Below are 20,204 nucleotides of genomic sequence, written 5' to 3'. Positions count from 1 at the left end.
TTCCATGTGTGAAAATGCAGTGGTGTCACTGCAGGAATTTCAGGTCTGCAAAACAGAAGCTCAATTCCTACCACCAAAGCACCAGTGGAAAAAGCAGCAGATGAATTAGCCATGCTGTCTGGGACATCCTCCGTGCCACTAGGTGGTGGAGCTCTCACAGCTAAACTAATGTTTGCCAGCAAGGTGCACCTGCCTGCATGATCCCACGCCACCTCGAGTCTCCTCAGTCCGTATAAAAGCAAGACAAAATGCAAAGGTGAAAAACTGTCCGGGGAGGCGGGAGGGTCAGCATGGCTAATTCATACAGTGAGCAATCTTGCTTTTTTCCCCTAGATAAGCAGCATGAATTAGCCATGCTGTCTGGGAGTCCCCAGCTGAAGTATTGAGCGCATATAGCCCACATCATGTGTCCATATTGAAAATGAGGAAAAAATGCGCTCAAGACGTAGATAATCGGCAGACAGTTCTTATGATGTTGTTGTCACTGTGGGCAATACGTTTGCTCCCTGACAATTGTGTTTCACATGTGTGCGTCATCCGCAGTCTGCCAGTCTAAGCAGTAGCGGGAGGTGAACAGATGTAGCGAGGAACATGGGGCTGTGTTGCAATAGCCAGGATAGGCCGTTCATGGAGATGATCTAGTGAAGTAGCCACAGCAGGGACCCGGTGCGCCTTAGGGGCGGCAGACAAGGTCTCTGTCGCTGCTGATAGCAAACAAAGAAAGCAGCTCGAGATCCAGGACAAGAGGGTGCACTTGAAGACAGGGGGTGCAGGGGCCTTCAGGTTAAAGGAGACGAAGAGCTGTGAGGCCTTGCAGTCAGAAGGAGTGCGACATTGCTCAGACGCGAGTGCTCGGTTAACCTAGCGTGTGGAGCCTAAGTTCGCCTTGGTAGGCCTGAGGTTTTGGGGAAAAAAAACGGGAGGGCGATGGATTGGTTGATGTGGAAGCCGAAAAACACTTGTGGGAGGAAGGCGGGATGCGTACACAGCGTAAACCTGCCATGGTAAAACTCCAGGTAGGGCAGTTAGTATACTAGGGCTAGCTGTGTCAAATTTCTGGACAAGTTGGGGTGAGCGTTCAGAGTGAACATGCATAAAGACAAAGATCCACATACTAAAGTCTTTAGTCTCCCTTAAATTCTGGACACACTGGAGGGACCTGTGGCTATCCTGGGCCATGATATCCTGCAAGAATTGCAAACATGAAAATCCCATTTCCTGTACACCAGTTGCAAGGAAACTAGACCTCAAACATAGGGTATAAAAATGCCCAGAATTTGGGATAGTGCAATTACCCCATCAATTAGTTGTAGATGCAGCTCTAAAAAGAGCAAAGAAGATAATATATGCAAATACTCTGCCAAGGAAGGATCCCAGGTTATTGGACAATTCTGGTAAAAAGGTAATCAAATTTGCAGATGATACAAAATTGTTCAGAGTAGTTAAATCACAAGCAGATTGTGATAAATTGCAGGAAGACCTTGTGAGGCTGGAAAATTGGGCATCAAAATGGCAGACGAAATTTAATGTGGATAAGTGCAAGGTGTTGCATATAGGGAAAAATAACCCATGCTATAGTTACACAATGTTAGGTTCCATATTAGGAGCTACCACCCAAGAAAGAGATCTAGGCGTCATAGTGGATAACACATTGAAATCGTTGGTTCAGTGAGCTGCGGCAGTCAAAAAAGCAAACAGAATGTTAGGAATTATTAGCAAGGGAATGGTGAATAAAACGGAAAATGTCATAATGCCTCTGTATCGCTCCATGGTGAGACCGCACCTTGAATACTGTGTACAATTCTGGTCGCTGCATCTCAAAAAAGATATAATTGTGATAGAGAAGGGCGACCAAAATGATAAAGGGAATGGAACAGCTCCCCTATGAGGAAAGACTAAAGAGGTTAGGACTTTTCAGCTTGGAGAAGAGACGGCTGAGGGGGGATATGATAGAGGTGTTTAAAATCATGAGAGGTCTAGAACGGGTAGATGTGAATCTGTTTTTTACTCTTTCGGATAATAGAAAGACTAGGGGGCACTCCATGAAGTTAGCATGGGGCACATTTAAAACTAACCGGAGAAAGTTCTTTTTCACTCAACGCACAATTAAACTCTGGAATTTATTGCCAGAAGATGTGGTTAATGCAGTTAGTATAGCTGTGTTTAAAAAAGGATTGGATAAGTTCTTGGAGGAGAAGTCCATTACCTGCTATTAATTAAGTTGACTTAGATAATAACCACCGCTATTACTAGCAACGGTAACATGGAATAGACTTAGTTTTTGGGTACTTGCCAGGTTCTTATGGCCTGGATTGGCCACTGTTGGAAACAGGATGCTGGGCTTGATGGACCCTTGGTCTGACCCAGTATGGCATGTTCTTATGTTCTTAAGGTGTTTCAGCGCTTAATGCACAAATCTCAGCTCACCAATTTTATATGATTCAATACTTACACGATTGTATAGAAGTTAAAGCCTTTCTTTCCACCTGGTAGAGGTGGAAGTGCATGCCCTCAACCACTCTTAGATGTGAAAGAGCGCATGTTCCATCTTAATCGATCCATCTACGAGGCGTTCAATACCATGGCACGCACCTCAACAGCTTCTGCTGGTGGTTGATGTGAGTAGAGGGTGCCCTGGAATGAGATCCGAAGAACCCCAAGATAAGGAGAAAAATGCAGGAGTTGGAATATGAGCCATGCAATTATCATGCAGTGAAATTCAGAAATGCGTGAGGCGGGTGGAGCAGGGAAGCACCGCTTGGGTAAGGAGGCATGGGTTGTTTCTCAGAGGGATCGGTTGGTCCACCGATAACTGAATTAGGAAGGTGAACCACGGCTGCTGGGCTCGATGCTAGAGCGATGAGAATTAGGCCCATGCTGTCTGTGGGGAAGGCAGGTTATGGGAGGGAGTAGGCTCCCTTCCAGTCTATGAGGAATGCGATCTGTGGTAGTTGGCAGGCAGTGGGGTACAGCCAGCAAAAAAGGTCGAGTATTCTGTTCTGCTCAGTTGTGAAGAGGTCGAGATGGTGGAGACTCCAAGTGCGAAAGATTTAAATTTGTCACTTCCTAATGAAGTACCCAGTCAAGGGTATGAAATATTCTGCAAAGCTTGAATGCCCTGGAGTTGTTAATTACGGGTAGATAAGTAGGATGAAGGGAGATGGATCTGCTTTCTATCCCTTCAAGGATTCCTACAGCTGCTCTGCAGGGGACCAGGAACCTGACTGTCCTTCTTTGGTGATGTACAACATGGAACCTAGTTGTCTGGGTGGACTATAGGAGTCTGTCCACGGAGGGTTTGCCCGAATGTCCAAAGAGTGTGTCAGGGGCCCGAAGTTTCGGGCGAGTCACGTGTCACGCCCATTCCCAAGTGGACGACAGCCCCTGAATCCCTGGTAGACAGAGGGGGTCGGAGAGGCAAGTATCCAGATAGTGTCGATGTGGCCAGCCAGCAGTCCAAATCTATGTGCATGCTGGAAGTGAGTGTGACAGGAGTGGAGAAAGGATGGAAGAATTGACTCTATTGGGAGCTCAGGCCCTAGTGTAAAAGATGCACATGCAGTCGCATGTGAGGTACGACATAAATTGAAGCTGTCCTGTGACTGAGAATAAGGGTTTGCGGGCTCAGGGCAGTGGTTCCTGCTTGGATGCACAACCAGCACATGTTGTCAGGGCAAGCACCCGGGGCTTCAGAAGAAAGCCCTGTCCTGAATGAGGTCAAAAAGAACCCGATGAACTGCAAGGCCTGGGTGGGTCGTAGATGGGATTTCTCATAGGCGATGAGCAGGCATAGATTGACCAGGCAAGAAAAGGGGTATATGGGGAGATTGATTTGCAGGGTGGATTGGTTAGTGGCCACCCACAGGCATTCAGCCAGGTAGAAAAATGTACTGGATCCTATGTCAACAAAGGTGAGCCAGGTCCACTGGGAGAACATTGGTGAAAAAAACCCTGGGGCAGAGAATTCATCCCTCATTAGGTATCTGCTGAAAGAAACGAAGGTTCAGGATGACTGGAGACTATCCTATTTCTTGGAAAGGAAGAAGTATTGGGAATAAGCCCTGGTGAAGGTGCAAGAGCAGAAGCCCGTAGTGTGGATTGCGGTGGTTCAAGGTGGACCAGGTGCAGGAAAAGGGAAGAGAAAGGAAGCTAAGGGAGTGTATTTCCCATATGATGTGCAGACCAAAGCTCGGCTGTGATGTGTTCTCGGGATAAAATGATGTGGGAGAGCCTGCCTCCTACCATAGGCGGTGGGTACAAGGACCTTTAAATTCTCTGAGGGGTCATCGAGGATGGCGAGGGGGGATGGGAACGCCGCCACCATGCCTGAGGCTGTGAAGGTTGAAGATGACTCTGTCGGAATGATGGGGGCTGGTAAGATTGATACGGCCCATAAAGACGATGCACGTAGACAAGTCGTCTGGGATAGGGTCTTGATGAAGCATTTGTGAAGGGGGTGGTCAGAGACATGACCCCCATTCTCTGCTTCTGTAGCTGAGCGACTGTTTTCTCCAGCTTATCCCCAATGAAATTGTCAGGAGAACAAGAGTGGTTCGCCTATTTCTTGTGAACGCCGACATGAATGGCACTCGCCCGTAAGCAAGCCAAGTGACGAGCTGCACTGGCGTTTGCGGTGGATTCTGCTGAAGTGTCGAAGCCTTCATAGATGGAACGAAGAAGATGTCATAAACATTCCTCCATGTCATGGAATGCTTGTGGGGTTGAACGTCCTGGGGCGGAGGTTTTAGAGACTGGAGACACTTGTGAAAAGACTATGCCACATAAATTATGTATTGCTGAATTGTCACATGCAGCATTTGGAGTAGAACGCCTTTGTACCGAAGGTGTCAAGATATATACAGTCCTTGCGAGGGGGGTTTAGTTGAATGAAGTCTAGACCTTCGTTCTTTCTTTCTTTTTTTTTTTTCAACTCTCTGCATCGCGGATTCCGTCACGACCGAGGCCTGAGGAAGTTGGACCATGGAGGGAAAGATTTCCGTAGACTGAATGTGAGATCTGTCTGACGGGAAGTTGGCGGGCCCCTTGGATTCCTCAGTCTTGGTCCGCACAGCGTGAAGGACAGTGGGTGAAGCAAGGTCGTAGGCTTTGCAGGACTGTTGAAATTTTGGAGTATCCCCAACATCTGTTGCTTGGGTCACGGACCTTCTGAGTGCCCACCTCAAGGCTCTGTCCCCCGTCCTTCAGGAATTTAATGAGATACATTGTTTGATGGAGAGACCAGTTTAGATAGTAGCTCAGGGGCACCCTGTGGAAGAGCCCGACAGATAGGACTGTTGAGAGGAGTCTCCTGCAGGGGGAGACAGCGGGGGAAGTTGGCCAGCTGTTGAAGGTGGTGACTGTAGGCCATTCCAGTTTTGTCGGGCGGGTGTTGATGTTGTCGCTCTAGAATCAGCAGAAAAACTGTAAGTCCTCTGGTAATTTGAAAACCTAGCATGAGGGACCTCGTCAGGCAGAGGAAGTGCCCGTGGATGAGTTGGAGCGCCTTTTGGGGTACTGCTGCCAGCAGCACATGGCTGTCCGGACCTCTGGGAATAGGATGTCCACCGAAGGCCGTGGGTGCTCTTCTTGGAAAGGTTGTGGGAGGCGTGAACCCTATCGGTGCCTGGAGAAGAAGGTGCCTTATCCAAGTTGACCACCAGAAGGGGAGAAGGGACTATGGGGCACTTATGCCCCGACAGATGTTCCCTGGGTGGTTTGGATGCCCTGTGTGTATGATGTTCGCGCTGGCATCGCGTCGAGGGGCTGACTTATTGACGCTGGTGCATCGGTGCTCTGGCCTATACATTGGGTGTGCCAGCAGATGCATCAGAGCGCCAGCAGATGCGCCAGCATACGTGTCGGTGCATCCAGCAGACGCGTCGGTGCATAGCCCAATGCATTGGTGCGTCTGTGTGCCATTAAATGCGTCAGCATGCTGGCCGATGTGTCAGTGCGCCGACAGATGCGCTGGCGATGCATTGGTGTATCAATGCGCCTTGTTGATGCTTCAGTGCTGTAGACGCAAACCCCCTGCTCCGTGCATCGTTGCCGCGGGAGCTCACCTCAATGCCGGCCTGGACGAACCGGGAGGTCACCAAGTAGGCTTGACCCTGGAAGGGTCCTGTAGGCGGACCGGGGGGGGGGGCTGTAGAGGATCTAGCTGAGTCCTCTGAAAGGGCAGATGTTGGTTCTTCCCCTGTGATGCGGGCCGCCCGTTGCCGCTGGGTTCAGGAGGGGGCATGCGGCTGCAGTCCTGGCTGGGCTAACTGGATCAGGGCCCAGGCAGGGGGAACACCGGTTGTTTCCAGTCCGTGGCTGACATCCTTTTTCCACTCTGGCAAACTGGAAGCCCAGCGGACTTGGTGTGTCGATCAAGGTGTTTTCTTTCCTGTTCTTTTCTTCTCTTTGTTTTTTTGTCAGAAAAACGTCTGTGAGGAGAGAAAGAGAAAGAGCTCCACATGCACTCAGTCACACAGAAAAAAAACGGACTGAGGAGACTCGAGGCGGTGCGGGATCATGCAGGCAGGCGCACCTCGCTGGCAAAGATCAGTTTAGCTTTGAGAGCTCCGCCACCTAGTGGCACGGAGGTCATCCCAGACAGCATGGCTAATTCATGCTGCTTATCTATAGGAAAATCATGACCTCCTACTGCAATTACAGTGTTCATTATCAGTGATATTCTTTAAATCAATGACAGTTCTCCATTAAATATAAAACTAATCTTTAAAGCATAGAAACAATATCAGACAGAAGATTGAATAATTATTTTTCCTTGCATCCTTATGCCATTTGCTAGTGGGAGTTAGAGAGAGAGTTTCAGTTTAACCTCTGGAAGAAGATCCAAGAAAAACAAATGTAATTTTTTTTTTTTTTACAACATACAGCACTGCATGGGATGGGTATACAGATGGTATGGCAAACAGCCTCCATTAGCAAAAAAAAATAAATAAATAAATTTTAAGGGTTCCTATGGACTGCAGCTTTACAGCTTGGGACATGTAGGACACCATCATATGAACACCATATGGGTAAATCTGTGGTCTGGGAACCTTTCCCAGCAAGAGATCCATAGCTGCACAAGGCCCTTCTACTGCTTTTTCTAGAGCCATGCTTCCCATTCCTGATGCATGGACACAGCTGGATTTGCTGGATCATCCAAAACATTGAAGCAGATGTGATTGGCAATACCAAATCCCTGAACTAAAACTTCACTTATGGCTCAAGGGAATGATGGTTTTCTGAAGGAAGGAAAGAGAGAGAGAGCCTGCTCCTTCCTTGTTCCCTGCAATGCTCAATAAAACAGTGCTAGTTCCACGTTTGTGCATCTTAAGCTTGCTTGTCTTTTTGGTGCCATGAGATAATTGTATCTCAACATCAAATTATAAATCATTCTTCTCAGTACAGCCGCTTTTTCTTCCTTTGCTGAAGAAAAGTCAGGAGACGCCCACACTGCCCACAGACTCCATGCCATCAATGCCTGGGAGAGCTGAGGTAGTTGGTTGAGAGCAAAACCAGACTAAACAACAGAAGAGAAGCCTCAGAATCTGAAAGCAAACAAAAACAAAAACAGAGAATATGAAGACCTTTAGGCCCTTCCAAGTCTTTGTCAATTTCCCTAACTCCTGCAGCTCTGCAGACCTTCCTGGATCTTTAGCGTTACCCTCCCCTCTCCGATCACACTCAGCTTGGGATCCTCTACCCTTGTCCTATGCTTTCTTGTTTACTTTTAAACTCGTCAACTCCATCCACATTAAAGGAGAAAAATGGTGGCTATATTTTTGCACACAAGTTTCCAAGCAACATGCAAGACTAACGGGAAGAAACTGGGGATGTTTTTTTATTCTCCCGGGCACGTATCAGCAGCATACACCCACTGCTTGCTGCTCCTTTCCCACCTAGGACAGCAAGTCCACTTTTTCATCTCCTCTATAACAAGTTTATTTTCTCAATTGGCTAGTGCTACGGAGCGTGCCAGGCAGGAGCAGTAAAAGTTTAGCTTTTAGTTTTCAATTTTACTCCATTTTTGGATCTGCTTTTTATTTTAACCAATTTATTTTTGTTGATAGAATATTTGATGGAAGGAGGAGGCAAGCAGTCTGGCTGCTCTCCCTTCTCTTGGACTTCAACCCAAGTCAGAACCTGCTTCAGCCCCACATTCAGAGTGGAGGCAGCTTTGAGATTCTACTTTCTGCATTGTCATCTTCCCAGTTTAGACTCAAAGCAACAGTTTAAGGTTAAAGGAGACAGTCCTCCCGCTGGTCAGTAGGTGTCACTAGAGTAACATTTCAGATGCCTTTGACTGTGGTAAGGAACTTAAATCAAGCTTCAAGCTCAGGAATTTAAATAGGGAAATTAGGACTTACCTGATAATTTTCATTCCTGTAGTACCAAGGATCAGTCCAGACTGCTGGGTTATGCCTCCCGTCCAGCAGATGGAGTCAGAGAGAAACTGAAAAGGCACCACTGATATACCCTGGTGCGCCCCCTGCGATCCTTCAGTATAATCCATAACAAAGCAGTATGAAAATTAGAAAACTATGGCAAACTCTGTGACTAGATCAAGAGAAAGATGAAAATTATGAACATGTGGAAAATGAGGAAACCCTGCAGACAACCATACAAAACAAGAACAAGTACCCGTAAAAATGGAACCCGAAAAAAGAACAACAGTTGCGAGACTTTACACTCCTCACTGATATGGGCGGGCGTCTGGACTGATCCTTGGTACTACAGGAATGAAAATTATCAGGTAAGTCCTAATTTTCCTTTCCCTGTACGTACCAGGATCAGTCCAGACTGCTGGGAAGTACCCAAGCTGCCCTAAACGGGGTGGGACCCTGACAGTCCCGCACGAAGCACACCACTGCCAAAGGAGTCCACCGTCGGAGCGCGCACGTCCAAACGGTAATGTCTCGCAAAGGTGTGCAACGTCTTCCAAGTAGCCGCTCGGCAAATTTCCTGTGAGGAAATAAAACCACTCTCTGCCCAAGACGCCGCCTGGGAGCGCAGAGAATGAGCCTTAAGACCCTCCGGAATGGCGTGACCTTGGGAAATGTAAGTAGAAACAATCGCCTCCTTCAACCAGCGTGCTATCGTAGCTTTCGAAGCTTTATTCCCTTTCTTTGGACCACCCCACAAGACAAACAGATGATCAGACAACCGAAAGGGGTTGGTAACGTCCAGGTACCGCAAGAGCGTCCTGCGAACATCCAACTTGCAAAGTTCCGGTTGCCGCGACGCCTCAGCGCCGTCCACCGCAAAAGCCGGTAGGTCCACCGTCTGGTTGACGTGAAAGGCAGAAACCACCTTAGGCAAAAACGAGGGAACGGTACGTAGAGAAACCCCCGAATTAGAAATACGGAGAAAAGGTTCCCTACAAGACAACGCCTGAAGTTCCGAGATTCGGCGAGCCGAACAAATAGCGACGAGAAAAACAGTTTTGAGAGTGAAATCCTTGAGAGTAGCCCTTCGTAGGGGCTCAAACGGAGAAATACAAAGACCCCGGAGAACCAAATTTAAACTCCAAGAAGGACAGATAGGTCGTACCGGGGGTCGCAAATGTTTAACTCCTTTTAAAAATCGTGCAACGTCCGGATGCATGGCAATGGAAATTCCGTCAAGTTTACCGCGGTAACAGCCTAGGGCTGCTACCTGCACACGCAGAGAATTATAGGATAAACCCTTCTTTAGACCCTCTTGCAAAAAAGTCAGAATATGAGACACCGTAGCCTTCCGCGACGGTACTTCCAGACCCTGACACCAGGAGTCAAAAACTCTCCATACCCTGACATAAGCAACCGAGGTAGAGGGCTTACGAGCCTGCAGAAGAGTAGTAATGACCGACTCGGAATATCCTTTCTTTCTCAATCGCCGCCTCTCATAAGCCAAGCCGCTAGACAAAAGCGATCGGCCTGGTCGAAAAATACTGGACCCTGCCGAAAGAGCCGAGGCAGATGACCGAGACGCAAGGGGCCGTCCACCGCTAGATTGATGAGGTCGGCGAACCACGGTCTCCTTGGCCATTCCGGGGCTACGAGAACGACGGGTCCCGTGTGGGATTCTATTCGCCGCAATATTTTCCCCACCAACGGCCACGGTGGAAACACATACAGAAGAATGTGCGTGGGCCAGGGAAGAACTAGCGCGTCCACGCCCTCCGACCCGTGTTCCCTTCTGCGACTGAAGAAGCGAGCTGCCTTGGCATTCAAACGAGTTGCCATGAGGTCCAACCGTGGAGTTCCCCACCGGCGGCAGATGAGTCTGAGTGCCTCGGGAGATAGTTCCCACTCTCCCGGATCTAGTCGTTGCCGGCTGAGATAGTCTGCTTGAACGTTGTCGACTCCTGCGATGTGAGACGCCGCGATCCGAGACAGGTGCTGCTCTGCCCACACCATCAATTGGCTGGCTTCGGTTGCCACCGGTAGACTTCGTGTACCGCCTTGCCGATTTATATACGCTACCGTGGTTGCATTGTCGGACAAAACCCGAACTGCTCTGTCCCGAATCAAAGGCAGAAAATGCTGTAGCGCTAGGCGAACCGCCCTTGTTTCCAAACGATTGATAGACCACTTGGTCTGAGAAGGCGTCCAACGTCCCTGAGCAGACTGAGACTGACAGACTGCTCCCCAGCCCGTCAGACTGGCATCAGTCGTGACAATGATCCATTGGGGTGGCTCCAAATCGGTACCTTGGAGCAAGTGGACCGGATCCAACCACCACTGCAGACTGGTCCTTGCTGGGGGTAAGAGTGGCAAAGGTATCTGAAACTCTTCCGATTTGGGGTCCCAACGAGACAGAAGGGCCCTCTGTAGCGGTCGCATATGCGCAAAAGACCACGGAACCAAATCCAGAGTGGACGCCATATATCCAAGGACCTGTAAGTAATCCCATACCACTGGCAAGGGAAGGGCGAGGAGACGGCGAACGTGCGCCATTAGCCGCTCCATCCTTGCCCGTGGCAGGAAAACCTTCCCCACTTTGGTATCGAACGAGGCGCCCAGAAACTCCAAATTCTGGGAGGGAATCAGATGGCTCTTGGGGTAATTGACTACCCAACCCAAGGAGTGGAGCCGATGGAGAACCGCCTGAATTGCGTCTTCGCAGAGACGGCGCGATTTCGGCGAATAAAGCCAGTCGTCCAAATAAGGGTGTACCAACACTCCGTCTCTCCGAAGACTCGCCGCCACGACCACCATTACTTTGGTGAACACTCTCGGAGCTGTCGCGAGACCGAACGGAAGAGCGCAGAACTGGAAATGAGATCCCAGGACCATAAAGCGCAGAAATCTTTGATGGAACTCTTGGATTCCTATGTGCAAGTAAGCCTCCGTGAGATCTAAGGAAGCCAAATACTCGCCTTTGTGTACCGAGGCGATGACCGAGCGCAGGGTCTCCATCCGAAACCGCGGTATGCGTAAAGCCCTGTTGACCCGCTTGAGATCCAGAATCGGCCGGAACGTGCCCTCCTTTTTGGGAACGATGAAATAGATGGAATAACGGCCTGCGCGTTGTTCGGCGGGCGGCACTGGCACTATTGCTCCCAGCTCCTGTAACCGTTCCAGGGTCTGAGCAATTCGTTGTTGCTTTACCAGAGAACCGCTGGGAGAGATTAGGAACAAATCGCGCAGGGGTTTTGCAAAATCTAAGGCGTATCCGTGAGCTATAATGTCGAGGACCCATTGGTCCGTGGTAATTGTGGCCCATTCCTCCCGAAAGTAAGAGAGTCGTCCTCCGACCTCCGGGACGGAGGAATGGACCGGCGTCCCTTCATTGAGCCGCTTTAGAGGAGGCGAAGGTATGAGACGCCCCTGCGCGTGCCGGCCTTCTACCACGAAAGGAAGGAGTCCATGACTGGGAGCGCGTAGATGGCTGCCTTGTAGCAAAAGAGGAACCCCTCCCCGATCGAAAACGTCGCTGCCCGCGAAATTGTCCGCGGAAGGTACCCGAAGGGCGAAAAAATCTAGGCCTGTCCTCTGGCAACTTGAACACCTTATTCTCCCCCAAAGACCGGATAAGGTCTTCTAACTCGGTGCCAAATAATAGTTTTCCCCGAAAAGGAAAAGAACCGAGTTGGGCCTTGGAGGAAGAATCTGCTGCCCAGTGACGCAGCCAGAGTAACCTCCGTGCCGACACTGCCGAAGACATAGACCTGGCCGAAGTGCGGAGGAGGTCATAGAAGGCATCTGCGGCGTAAGCCACCGCAGATTCTATGCGGTTTGCCTGCTCTGCTTCATCTGGAGGCAGATCCTGAGATGTCAACATCTGTTGTACCCAGCGAAGGGTAGCCCTTTGTACCATGCAACTGCAAACGGCCGCCCGTACTCCCAAGGCTGAAACCTCAAAGATGCGTTTAAGTAACGTCTCCAACTTCCGATCTTGAAGATCCCTAAGGGCCGTACCCCCTGTTACGGGAATGGTGGTATGTTTTGCCATGGCAGTGACCGCCGAATCCACCCTTGGCACCTTAAGGAGCTCCAAGGAATCAGCAGGGAGAGGATAAAGCTTATCCATAGCCCGGCTGACTCTAAGAGTTGCCTCCGGATTATCCCATTCCCGGGATACAAGCCGAAACAGTTTATTGTGAAAAGGAAAAGCATGCGCGGGTGTGCGGAGCCCATCTAATTCAAAATCCCCTGGCTGGGAATTTGCGTCTATCTGGGGTACTGGAATCTTTAGTTCCCTAAGAACATGAGTAATCAAAGGATCCAATTCCTCCTTATGAAATAACCGGAGAATCTGAGGATCATCTCCCTCAACCGGGTCAACCGGGTCCGTACCCCCCACATCCGTATCAGGATCCGGGGTGGACGGATTTTGTGAAAGGGGAACCGGAGCTGCAGGCTGTGGTGGTTTTGGAGCCGAAGGAGCCGGAGTAGCCTGCTGCGGAGGTTTAGGAGGAGCCAGAGCTGGATCCCCCAAGCCAAAGAGACCAGTAGAAATTCTCCCCTGTTTAGCTGGGCCAGGATTACCCTGTTCCCATTCCGTTTCGGCTTCCATATACGCCTTATGGAGCAAAAGAACAAATTGTGAGGTAAAGGGATGAGGTCTTTTCAAAGAACCTCCTTTTGCTCCCCCAGGTGGCAAATCTGGCCCGCGGGGGCTAAGGTCCGGCGGGGACAGAGGGGGGAGGTTCTCCCCCTCTTCTGACGAAATCGCGTCGCCATCGAGCTCATTCAAAATGGCTGCCGAATTTTCCAAAATGGCCGCCGCCATCGGTATCGGCAGCGAGGACTGCCGAGATTTGCCCGACGCTGCCCGTGCACCAAGCCGAGGGGAAGGGGAGCCCCCAGCCGCGGCTGGCCCCCGCGAGGAGCCCTCACCCCCGGGAAGACACCGGGAGCAAAGGCCCTCGCGGGAGAGCCGGCGGCCGGGATCCCCACACGCCGTACAAACGGTTCCTCGGGGCATTTTTTTTTTTTTTTAAGAAAACCAAAAAACGGGGCGAAAAACGGCGCGAACAAGGGCTGGGTGACAAGCCACCCCTTCCGGAGACCACAGTGAGTAAAGCAGGCTGGGACCAAATTACCTCGTTTTTTGTTTTTTTGTTTTTTTTTATTGATAGCGCTGCCACCGGCAGCTAAGAAAACTACCTCACAAACAATTTGTTAGTGGAGCCGATAGGGGGTGTAATGCACCCGGCTAAACTTTTTCTCCGAGGAATTAAACTTCTCAGGAGGCGGAGAGGGAGAGTGACCGGCCCACCAATTAATTCTCCCCTCCTCTCACTGGGTAGGGCTGAAATAAACCCCGGGAAAAGGCTGTAGGGCAGTGCCCTGCCTTGCCTGCTACGGCTCCTATTAGCAGTACCAAATTAGCAGTACCAAATTAGGTACAAAGTATTACCTTGATCCAGTCACAGGATTTCTCCTATATACTAAGTCAAACCTGATAGGGAAACCCCTTCACAATTCAATTTACAGGAGATCAGGACCGCAAGGTTATGCTCTCTCATCTGCTGGAGTCAGAGATATACTGAAGGATCGCAGGGGGCGCACCAGGGTATATCAGTGGTGCCTTTTCAGTTTCTCTCTGACTCCATCTGCTGGACGGGAGGCATAACCCAGCAGTCTGGACTGATCCTGGTACGTACAGGAAACAAGAATTGAGCTCAGGTTGGCTGAGTGATGGCAGGCAGTGATGCCTCCAAGCTACTGCACCAGCTGCAGCAGAGGTGTCAATGACAAGCAGAATGCCCGCTTCTCTTGGAGAATGATCTTGGAAAATCTGAAATTGCTTTACCTTTCAGTCTGCTGGAGAGCTGAAGCCACTGGGTGAGCCATTTTCTGCATTCTGCTGCAGTCAGATGGGTAGAATTCAGCCCACGGATATAACATGCCTAACAAAAACATGGAGACTTGAGCCTTTTTTTGTCAATCAATCATTTTCAGACAATTTTGCAAACCTTGCTCACTTCTTGGCTTGACTATTGTAATGCAGTATATAATCAAATTGCTTTCAGCCACGGTACATGCCCTTCAGATGATAGAGAAAGCAGAGTTGCTAATCTATAACAGGTGTTCTCCGAGGACAGCAGGATGTTAATCCTCACACATGGGTGACATCATCAGATGGAACATGACACGAAAAACTTATGTCAAGGTTTCTAGAACTTTGGCTTGGCACACTGAACATGCCCAGCATGTCCTATACCATGTGTCCACACGGGGTCCCCTCTCCAGTCTTATAACATAGAATGATATATAAATAAAAAAAGGAGAAACCCAACTCTGTGCGGTGGCAGGCGGGTTTTGTGAGGACTCACATCCTGTTGTCTTCAAAGAACACCTGTTTGAGGAAAGCAACTCTGCTTTCTCAGAGGACAAGCAGGATGGTAGTCCTCACATTAGTGAATCCCTAGCTACAGGCTGCTCCTGAACATAAAAGGGTGACCAACAGACTCCCAACCAGGTGCCAACAGGCACAACAATAATGGTGCTGTTGGTAACGAGAAGGGGAGATAACCTGAACCTAAACAATGGGCCCTAGGCGGGAGTTGGGTTGTACACATCAAACAGATTCCGAAGGACAGCTTGGTCAAACCTACTGTCACGTCAACCATCCCTATCCAAGCAATAGTGAGATGTGAAAGTGCGGAGAAAACTTCACGCCGCAGCCGTGCAGATCTCCTCCATGAGAACTACTCGCAAGTGGGCCACTGATGCATAACAGAAGGAGATGCAATCTGCCAGCTAACTGGATAGTGTCTGTTTGGCAATGGCAATACCCAACCTATTCCTATCAAAAGAAATAAAAAGTTGGATGGACTGTCTAGGGGCTTCTGTCCTCTCCAGATAGAAGGCTAAGGCTTGCATATTGCAGTCCAAACTGTGCAGTGCTCGTTTGCCTTGGTGCAAATGGGGCCTGGAAAAGAAAGGAAAATTGGTTCTTACCTGCTAATTTTTGTTCCTGTAGAACCACAGATTAGTCCAGACTCCTGGTTTTGCCTCCCTGCCAGCAGATGGAGACAGAAAATGTTTTAATGACACTGCAATATAACCTTGTGTGCCACCTGTAGCTCCTCAGTATTGACCTCTACCCAAGCCTAACAAACCAAGTAGTAAACCAAAAAAAATATTTTTTTCAAACCACAAAAAATAAAATGAGCAGATTACTCTCCCCTTCTACAGATTGGGCGGGTTTTGGAATGATCTGAGGTACTACAGGAACGAAAATTAGCAGGTAAGAACCAATTTTATTTTCCCTGTATGTACCCAGATCAGTCCACATGCCTGGGATGTACCAAAGCTCCCTACTCTAGATAGGACCTGGAGAGTCACGCTCGCAAAACACTCTCACCAAAGGATTGGGACCTTGCATCTCCCACATCTAGAGGATAGTGTCTTGCAAAGGTATGCAGCAACTTCCAAATTGCCGCCCTGCATCTTTGTGGAGAAACTAGTTGAGCCTCTGCCCATGAAGCCGCTTGGGAACGTGTCTAATGAGCATGCAAACCCTCATGAATCGGATGACCCTTAGATATGTAAGTCGACCCAATGGCCTCCTTGAGCCACCTCGCAGTCGTAGCCTTAGATGCCTGAAAACCTTTTCTCAGACCGCTGAGCAAAACGAAGAAATGATCTGACCTTCTAAAGGTATTAGTAACCTTGTGATATCTCAACAACACCCTACGCCCGTCCAACAATTTAAGCTCCCTCGCGTAAGGAGTGGAAGCATCCAACCCTGGGAAGGCTGGAAGCTCCACTGTCTGATTCATGTGAAACGCCGAAACCCCTTCGGTAGAAAAGAAGGTACTGTACGGAAGAAAACTCTGGAGATGGAAATCTGAAGGAATGGATCACAGCAAGACAAAGCCTGCAACTTGGATATTCTCCTAGCCAAACATATTGCCACCAGGAAAACCACCTTAAGAGTCAAATCCTTAAGAGTTGCTTTTCTGATCAGTTTAAAGGAAGCTTCACACAACCCCATGAGAACCAGATTGAGAATCCAAGATGAACAAACTCTCCCCACCGGAGGGTGCAAATTCTTAGCCCCCCAGAGAAACCAAACTACATCCAGATGAGACGACAAGGAGGAAAACTCAATCTTGCCTCAAAGTCAACCGAGAGCCGCCACCTGGACCTTCAGAGAGTTTAAAGCCAAACCCTTGACCAAACCTTCCTGCAGAAAAGATAGAATATCCGACAAGGAAGATTTCAGAACCTGAACCCCCGTGCAAGGCACACCAGGACTCGAAAACTTTCCAGACCCTCACATATGAAAGACAGATCAATTTTCTTCTAGTCTTTAAGAGCATAGACATCACAGTCTCAGGATAGCCCTTGTGCCTCAAACACTGCCTTTCAAAAGCCATGCCGCTAGACAAAAGTGAGCAGCCTGGTCTGAAAATATGGGCCCCTGATGAGGCAGGCTTGCTAGATGTCCGAAGTGTATCAGCCCACCCACGGCCAAGTTGACCAGATCCGCGAACCAAGGCCAGCGTGGCCACTCTGGAGCCACCAACACTACCTCACCTGGATGTCTCTCTATCCGCCGCAACACTTTACCCACTAGTGGCCATGGAGGGAAGATGTAAAACAGAACCTGCCGAGGCCAAGGTTTCCACCAGAGCATCGATACCCTCGGCCCCATGCTCCCTTCTTCAACTGAAAAACCAAAACACCTTGGCATTCTGGTGAGTCGCCATTAGATCCATGTGAGGGGAACCCCACCTCTCATGAATAAGCTGCATCACTGTCTCTGACAGCTCCCACTCCCCTGGATCCAACATCTTGTGACAAAAAATCTGCTTGGATTTTTTTGACCCCTGCAATGTGCAATGCTGCTATCCATTCCAGGTTATGCTCTGCCCAACGAATCAACTCAGGCCTCCTGGACTACTGCTTGACTCTTGGTTCTGCCCTTGTCGATTGATATAAGCTACCACTGTTGCATTGTCCAACAGGACCCTCACAGACCGACCTTGCACCAAAGGGAGAAAAGCTTGCAAGGATAAGCGCACTGCTCTGGTTTCTAACAGACTGATTGACCAGGATGTCCCTTTCATGGACCAGCAGCCCTCAGCAGACTGCAGTTGACAAACCGCTCCCCAACCAGATAAACTGGCATCTGTTGTAAGCACCACCCAATCCAGCACCTCAAGGTCCACACCATGCTCTAAACTGGAACTCAGAAGCCACCAAGACAGACTGTCTCGCACGTCCCCCTCAAGTGGCAAAGGAAGATAAAACTCCTCCAAGAGCAGGTTCCATCAATCCAAAAGAGTCCTTTGCAAGGGTCTCATTAGAGACCACGGTACCACCTCCAAGGTTGATGCCATTGAGCCCAGAACCTACAAATAATCCCAGACCTTGGGGTTGGCAACCTCAACAAGCATCAAGTCTGTCCCTAAAGCTTCTGAACATGCTCCTCCGTGAGAAACATTTTGCTCTTCTGCAGGTCGAAACAGGCGCCTAGATACTCCAGGGATTGCGAAGGAATCAAGTGACTTTTTGCCAAGTTTACTATCCAACCGAGTAACTCGAGTAATCCGGTTACCTTCAGAACCGACCGACGACAAAGATCTTCTGACTTTGCCCTGATAAGCCAGTCGTCCAGATAAGGATGCATTAGAACTCCTTCCAGACGCAAAGCCGCCGCCTCTACCACCATAACCCTGGTAAAGGTTCATGGTGCTATAGCCAACCCGAAGGGCAGGGCCTGAAACTGAAAATGCTGACCCAGAACCATGAACTACAGAAACTGTAGATGTTCCTGCTGAATGGGTATGTGCAGATATGCCTCCATCAGATCTAGGGAAGCCAAAAATTTGCCCTTGTGAACTGCCGCTATAACCGACCTCAGGGTCTCCAAGTGGAAACGTGGAACCTTGAGCACTGTGTTCACCTTCTTCAAGCCCAGAATTGGCTGAAAGGTGCCCTCTTTCTTTGAGATGACGAAGTAAACAGAATACCTTCCAGTACCTCGTCGTCACGAGGAACCGGAATCACTGCTCCTAGCTGCTGCAACTGGCTCAGTGTGTCCCACACCATGAGTTGCCCTGCTAACAACCCGCAAGGGGAAACCAGAAACAAATTTCAGATGGGGCGCACAAATTCTAATGCGTAGCCATCTCTGACTATGCTGAGGACCCACTGATTCTGAGTAATTTTGGCCCATTCCCCATAAAACCACATTAAGTGACCCCCTATACAAGGAATGATGAAGTGGACCAGCCTCGCATCACTGGGAGGACTTGGCTCCCGCAGCACCACTAACTGTGGGGTCACAGAAAGGTCTGTGTCCCCCTCGAAAGGACTGACCCCGGAACGAAAATTGCTTCTGCGGCCCAGAAGCTCCTCTAGTCGGGTGAGACCTCCTGCTATCCCTAAAATGAGATCAAACCTGAAAAAACCTCTTGCCCTTAGGCTTACCTTCAGGCAATCTGTGAACTTTATTCTTGCCCAGGTTTTTCATCAACTGCTCCAAGTCCTCTCCAAATAAGAGTTTACCTTTAAATGGTAGAGACCCTAACTGAGACTTGGAGGATACATCTGTGGACCAGTTACGCAACCATAACAACCTCCTGGCTGAGACCGCAGACACCATAATCCTAGATGATTTCCTCACCAAGACATACAAGACATCCACCCCTTAAGCAACCGCCGCTTCTACACGCTCATCCCTCCCCACCAGAGCTTGCCTCCCCACCAGAGCTCGGCTGATTTTCCTGAGGCTGCTGAACCCAGTGTAAACAAGCCCGCTGCATAAAACTAGTACAAATAGCTGCCTGTAAGCTTAGAGCCGACATCTCAAAAATCCTCTTAAGGAGCATCTCCAACTTTCGATCCTGCACATACCACTGAGACCGCAGCATAGACCTTGTGAAGGGCAAAAAGCTCCAACATTTGCTTGGGTAAGGGATACAGCTTCGCCATAGCCCTTCCCACCTTTAAACCTGCATCAGGAGTCCCCTGCTCCTTCTCAACCAGTTTCTTCACGGATTTGTGGTATGGGAAGGCTCTTGCTGGACTCCTCAGCCTATCTAGGACCGGATCAGCCCCCTCCAAATCCAAATCTTCCTGAGGCGCTTTGACCCCAAGCTCTTGCAGAGCTCCTTCTGAAAGAGACAGACCACTTTAGGATCATCACCCTCAGAGACCAGAACCTCCTCCGGATAATCTCCCTGCTCGTTGCCTCCAGGATCTGGATCCACTGGTAAATCATGCCCAGAAGGACTCCCTGCTCCCGTTGAGGATTCCACCAAATCCTCAGACTCATCCCCACCACGTCCCCCCTGAGGAGGACCTACCAACCTCTGGACAGGGGAAACCCACTTGGTAGCACTTTGAGCCAGTTTGGAGCTCTTACCATGTCCCCCCAGCAGATGAACCCGCTCCAGAGAGGATGACACCGCCTGCTGCTTAGCCAAATAGGATTCATGCAGCAATAAAACAAAATCAGCAGAAAAAAGCCTGGAGGTAGCAGGCAAAGGAAGAGGGTGAAATTCTTCTCCCTCTGAATTCTCCTGCTCATATTTGGAGCTGGAACAAGCCGGAGACAAACATGGGGGAACTGCCAACAAGGAATGCAAGATGGCCACCGTTCCCGCACCAAGCAGGAAGGGATCCCCTGCCGATCGCAAGCCCCGGCATGTGGAGGGCAATGAAGGGGAAGACAGCTGCTGCCTTTTTGCGCTCATCTGAGTGTCGGACGGGCCCTCCCTGCCCAACGCACAGCCGGAACACAGCCCCTCTCTATTAATT

The 20,204-nt window shown here is 49.6% G+C and overlaps 1 protein-coding gene across 1 annotated transcript in view; it reads right to left on the bottom strand.

Moving 5' to 3' along the window:
• Positions 1 to 6,704: 6,704 nt before the first annotated feature.
• The window catches only part of LETMD1 (LETM1 domain containing 1), a 79,046-nt gene continuing 65,546 nt past the window's right edge, over positions 6,705 to 20,204 (bottom strand). Inside the window, exons 8-9 of the mRNA XM_029594948.1 lie at positions 14,239 to 14,335; positions 6,705 to 7,544 (exon numbers count right to left, since the gene is read on the bottom strand). Of these exons, the coding sequence (XP_029450808.1) occupies positions 7,471 to 7,544; positions 14,239 to 14,335 (171 nt within the window). The 3' untranslated portion in view covers positions 6,705 to 7,470. The remainder of the gene's footprint in view (positions 7,545 to 14,238; positions 14,336 to 20,204) is intronic.

The sequence above is a fragment of the Rhinatrema bivittatum genome, chromosome 3 (assembly GCF_901001135.1).
Source record: "Rhinatrema bivittatum chromosome 3, aRhiBiv1.1, whole genome shotgun sequence".
In the NCBI taxonomy this organism is placed as follows: domain Eukaryota; kingdom Metazoa; phylum Chordata; class Amphibia; order Gymnophiona; family Rhinatrematidae; genus Rhinatrema; species Rhinatrema bivittatum.
Note: the sequence above shows the minus strand (reverse complement) of the source record. Positions and strands in the feature narration are given on the sequence as shown.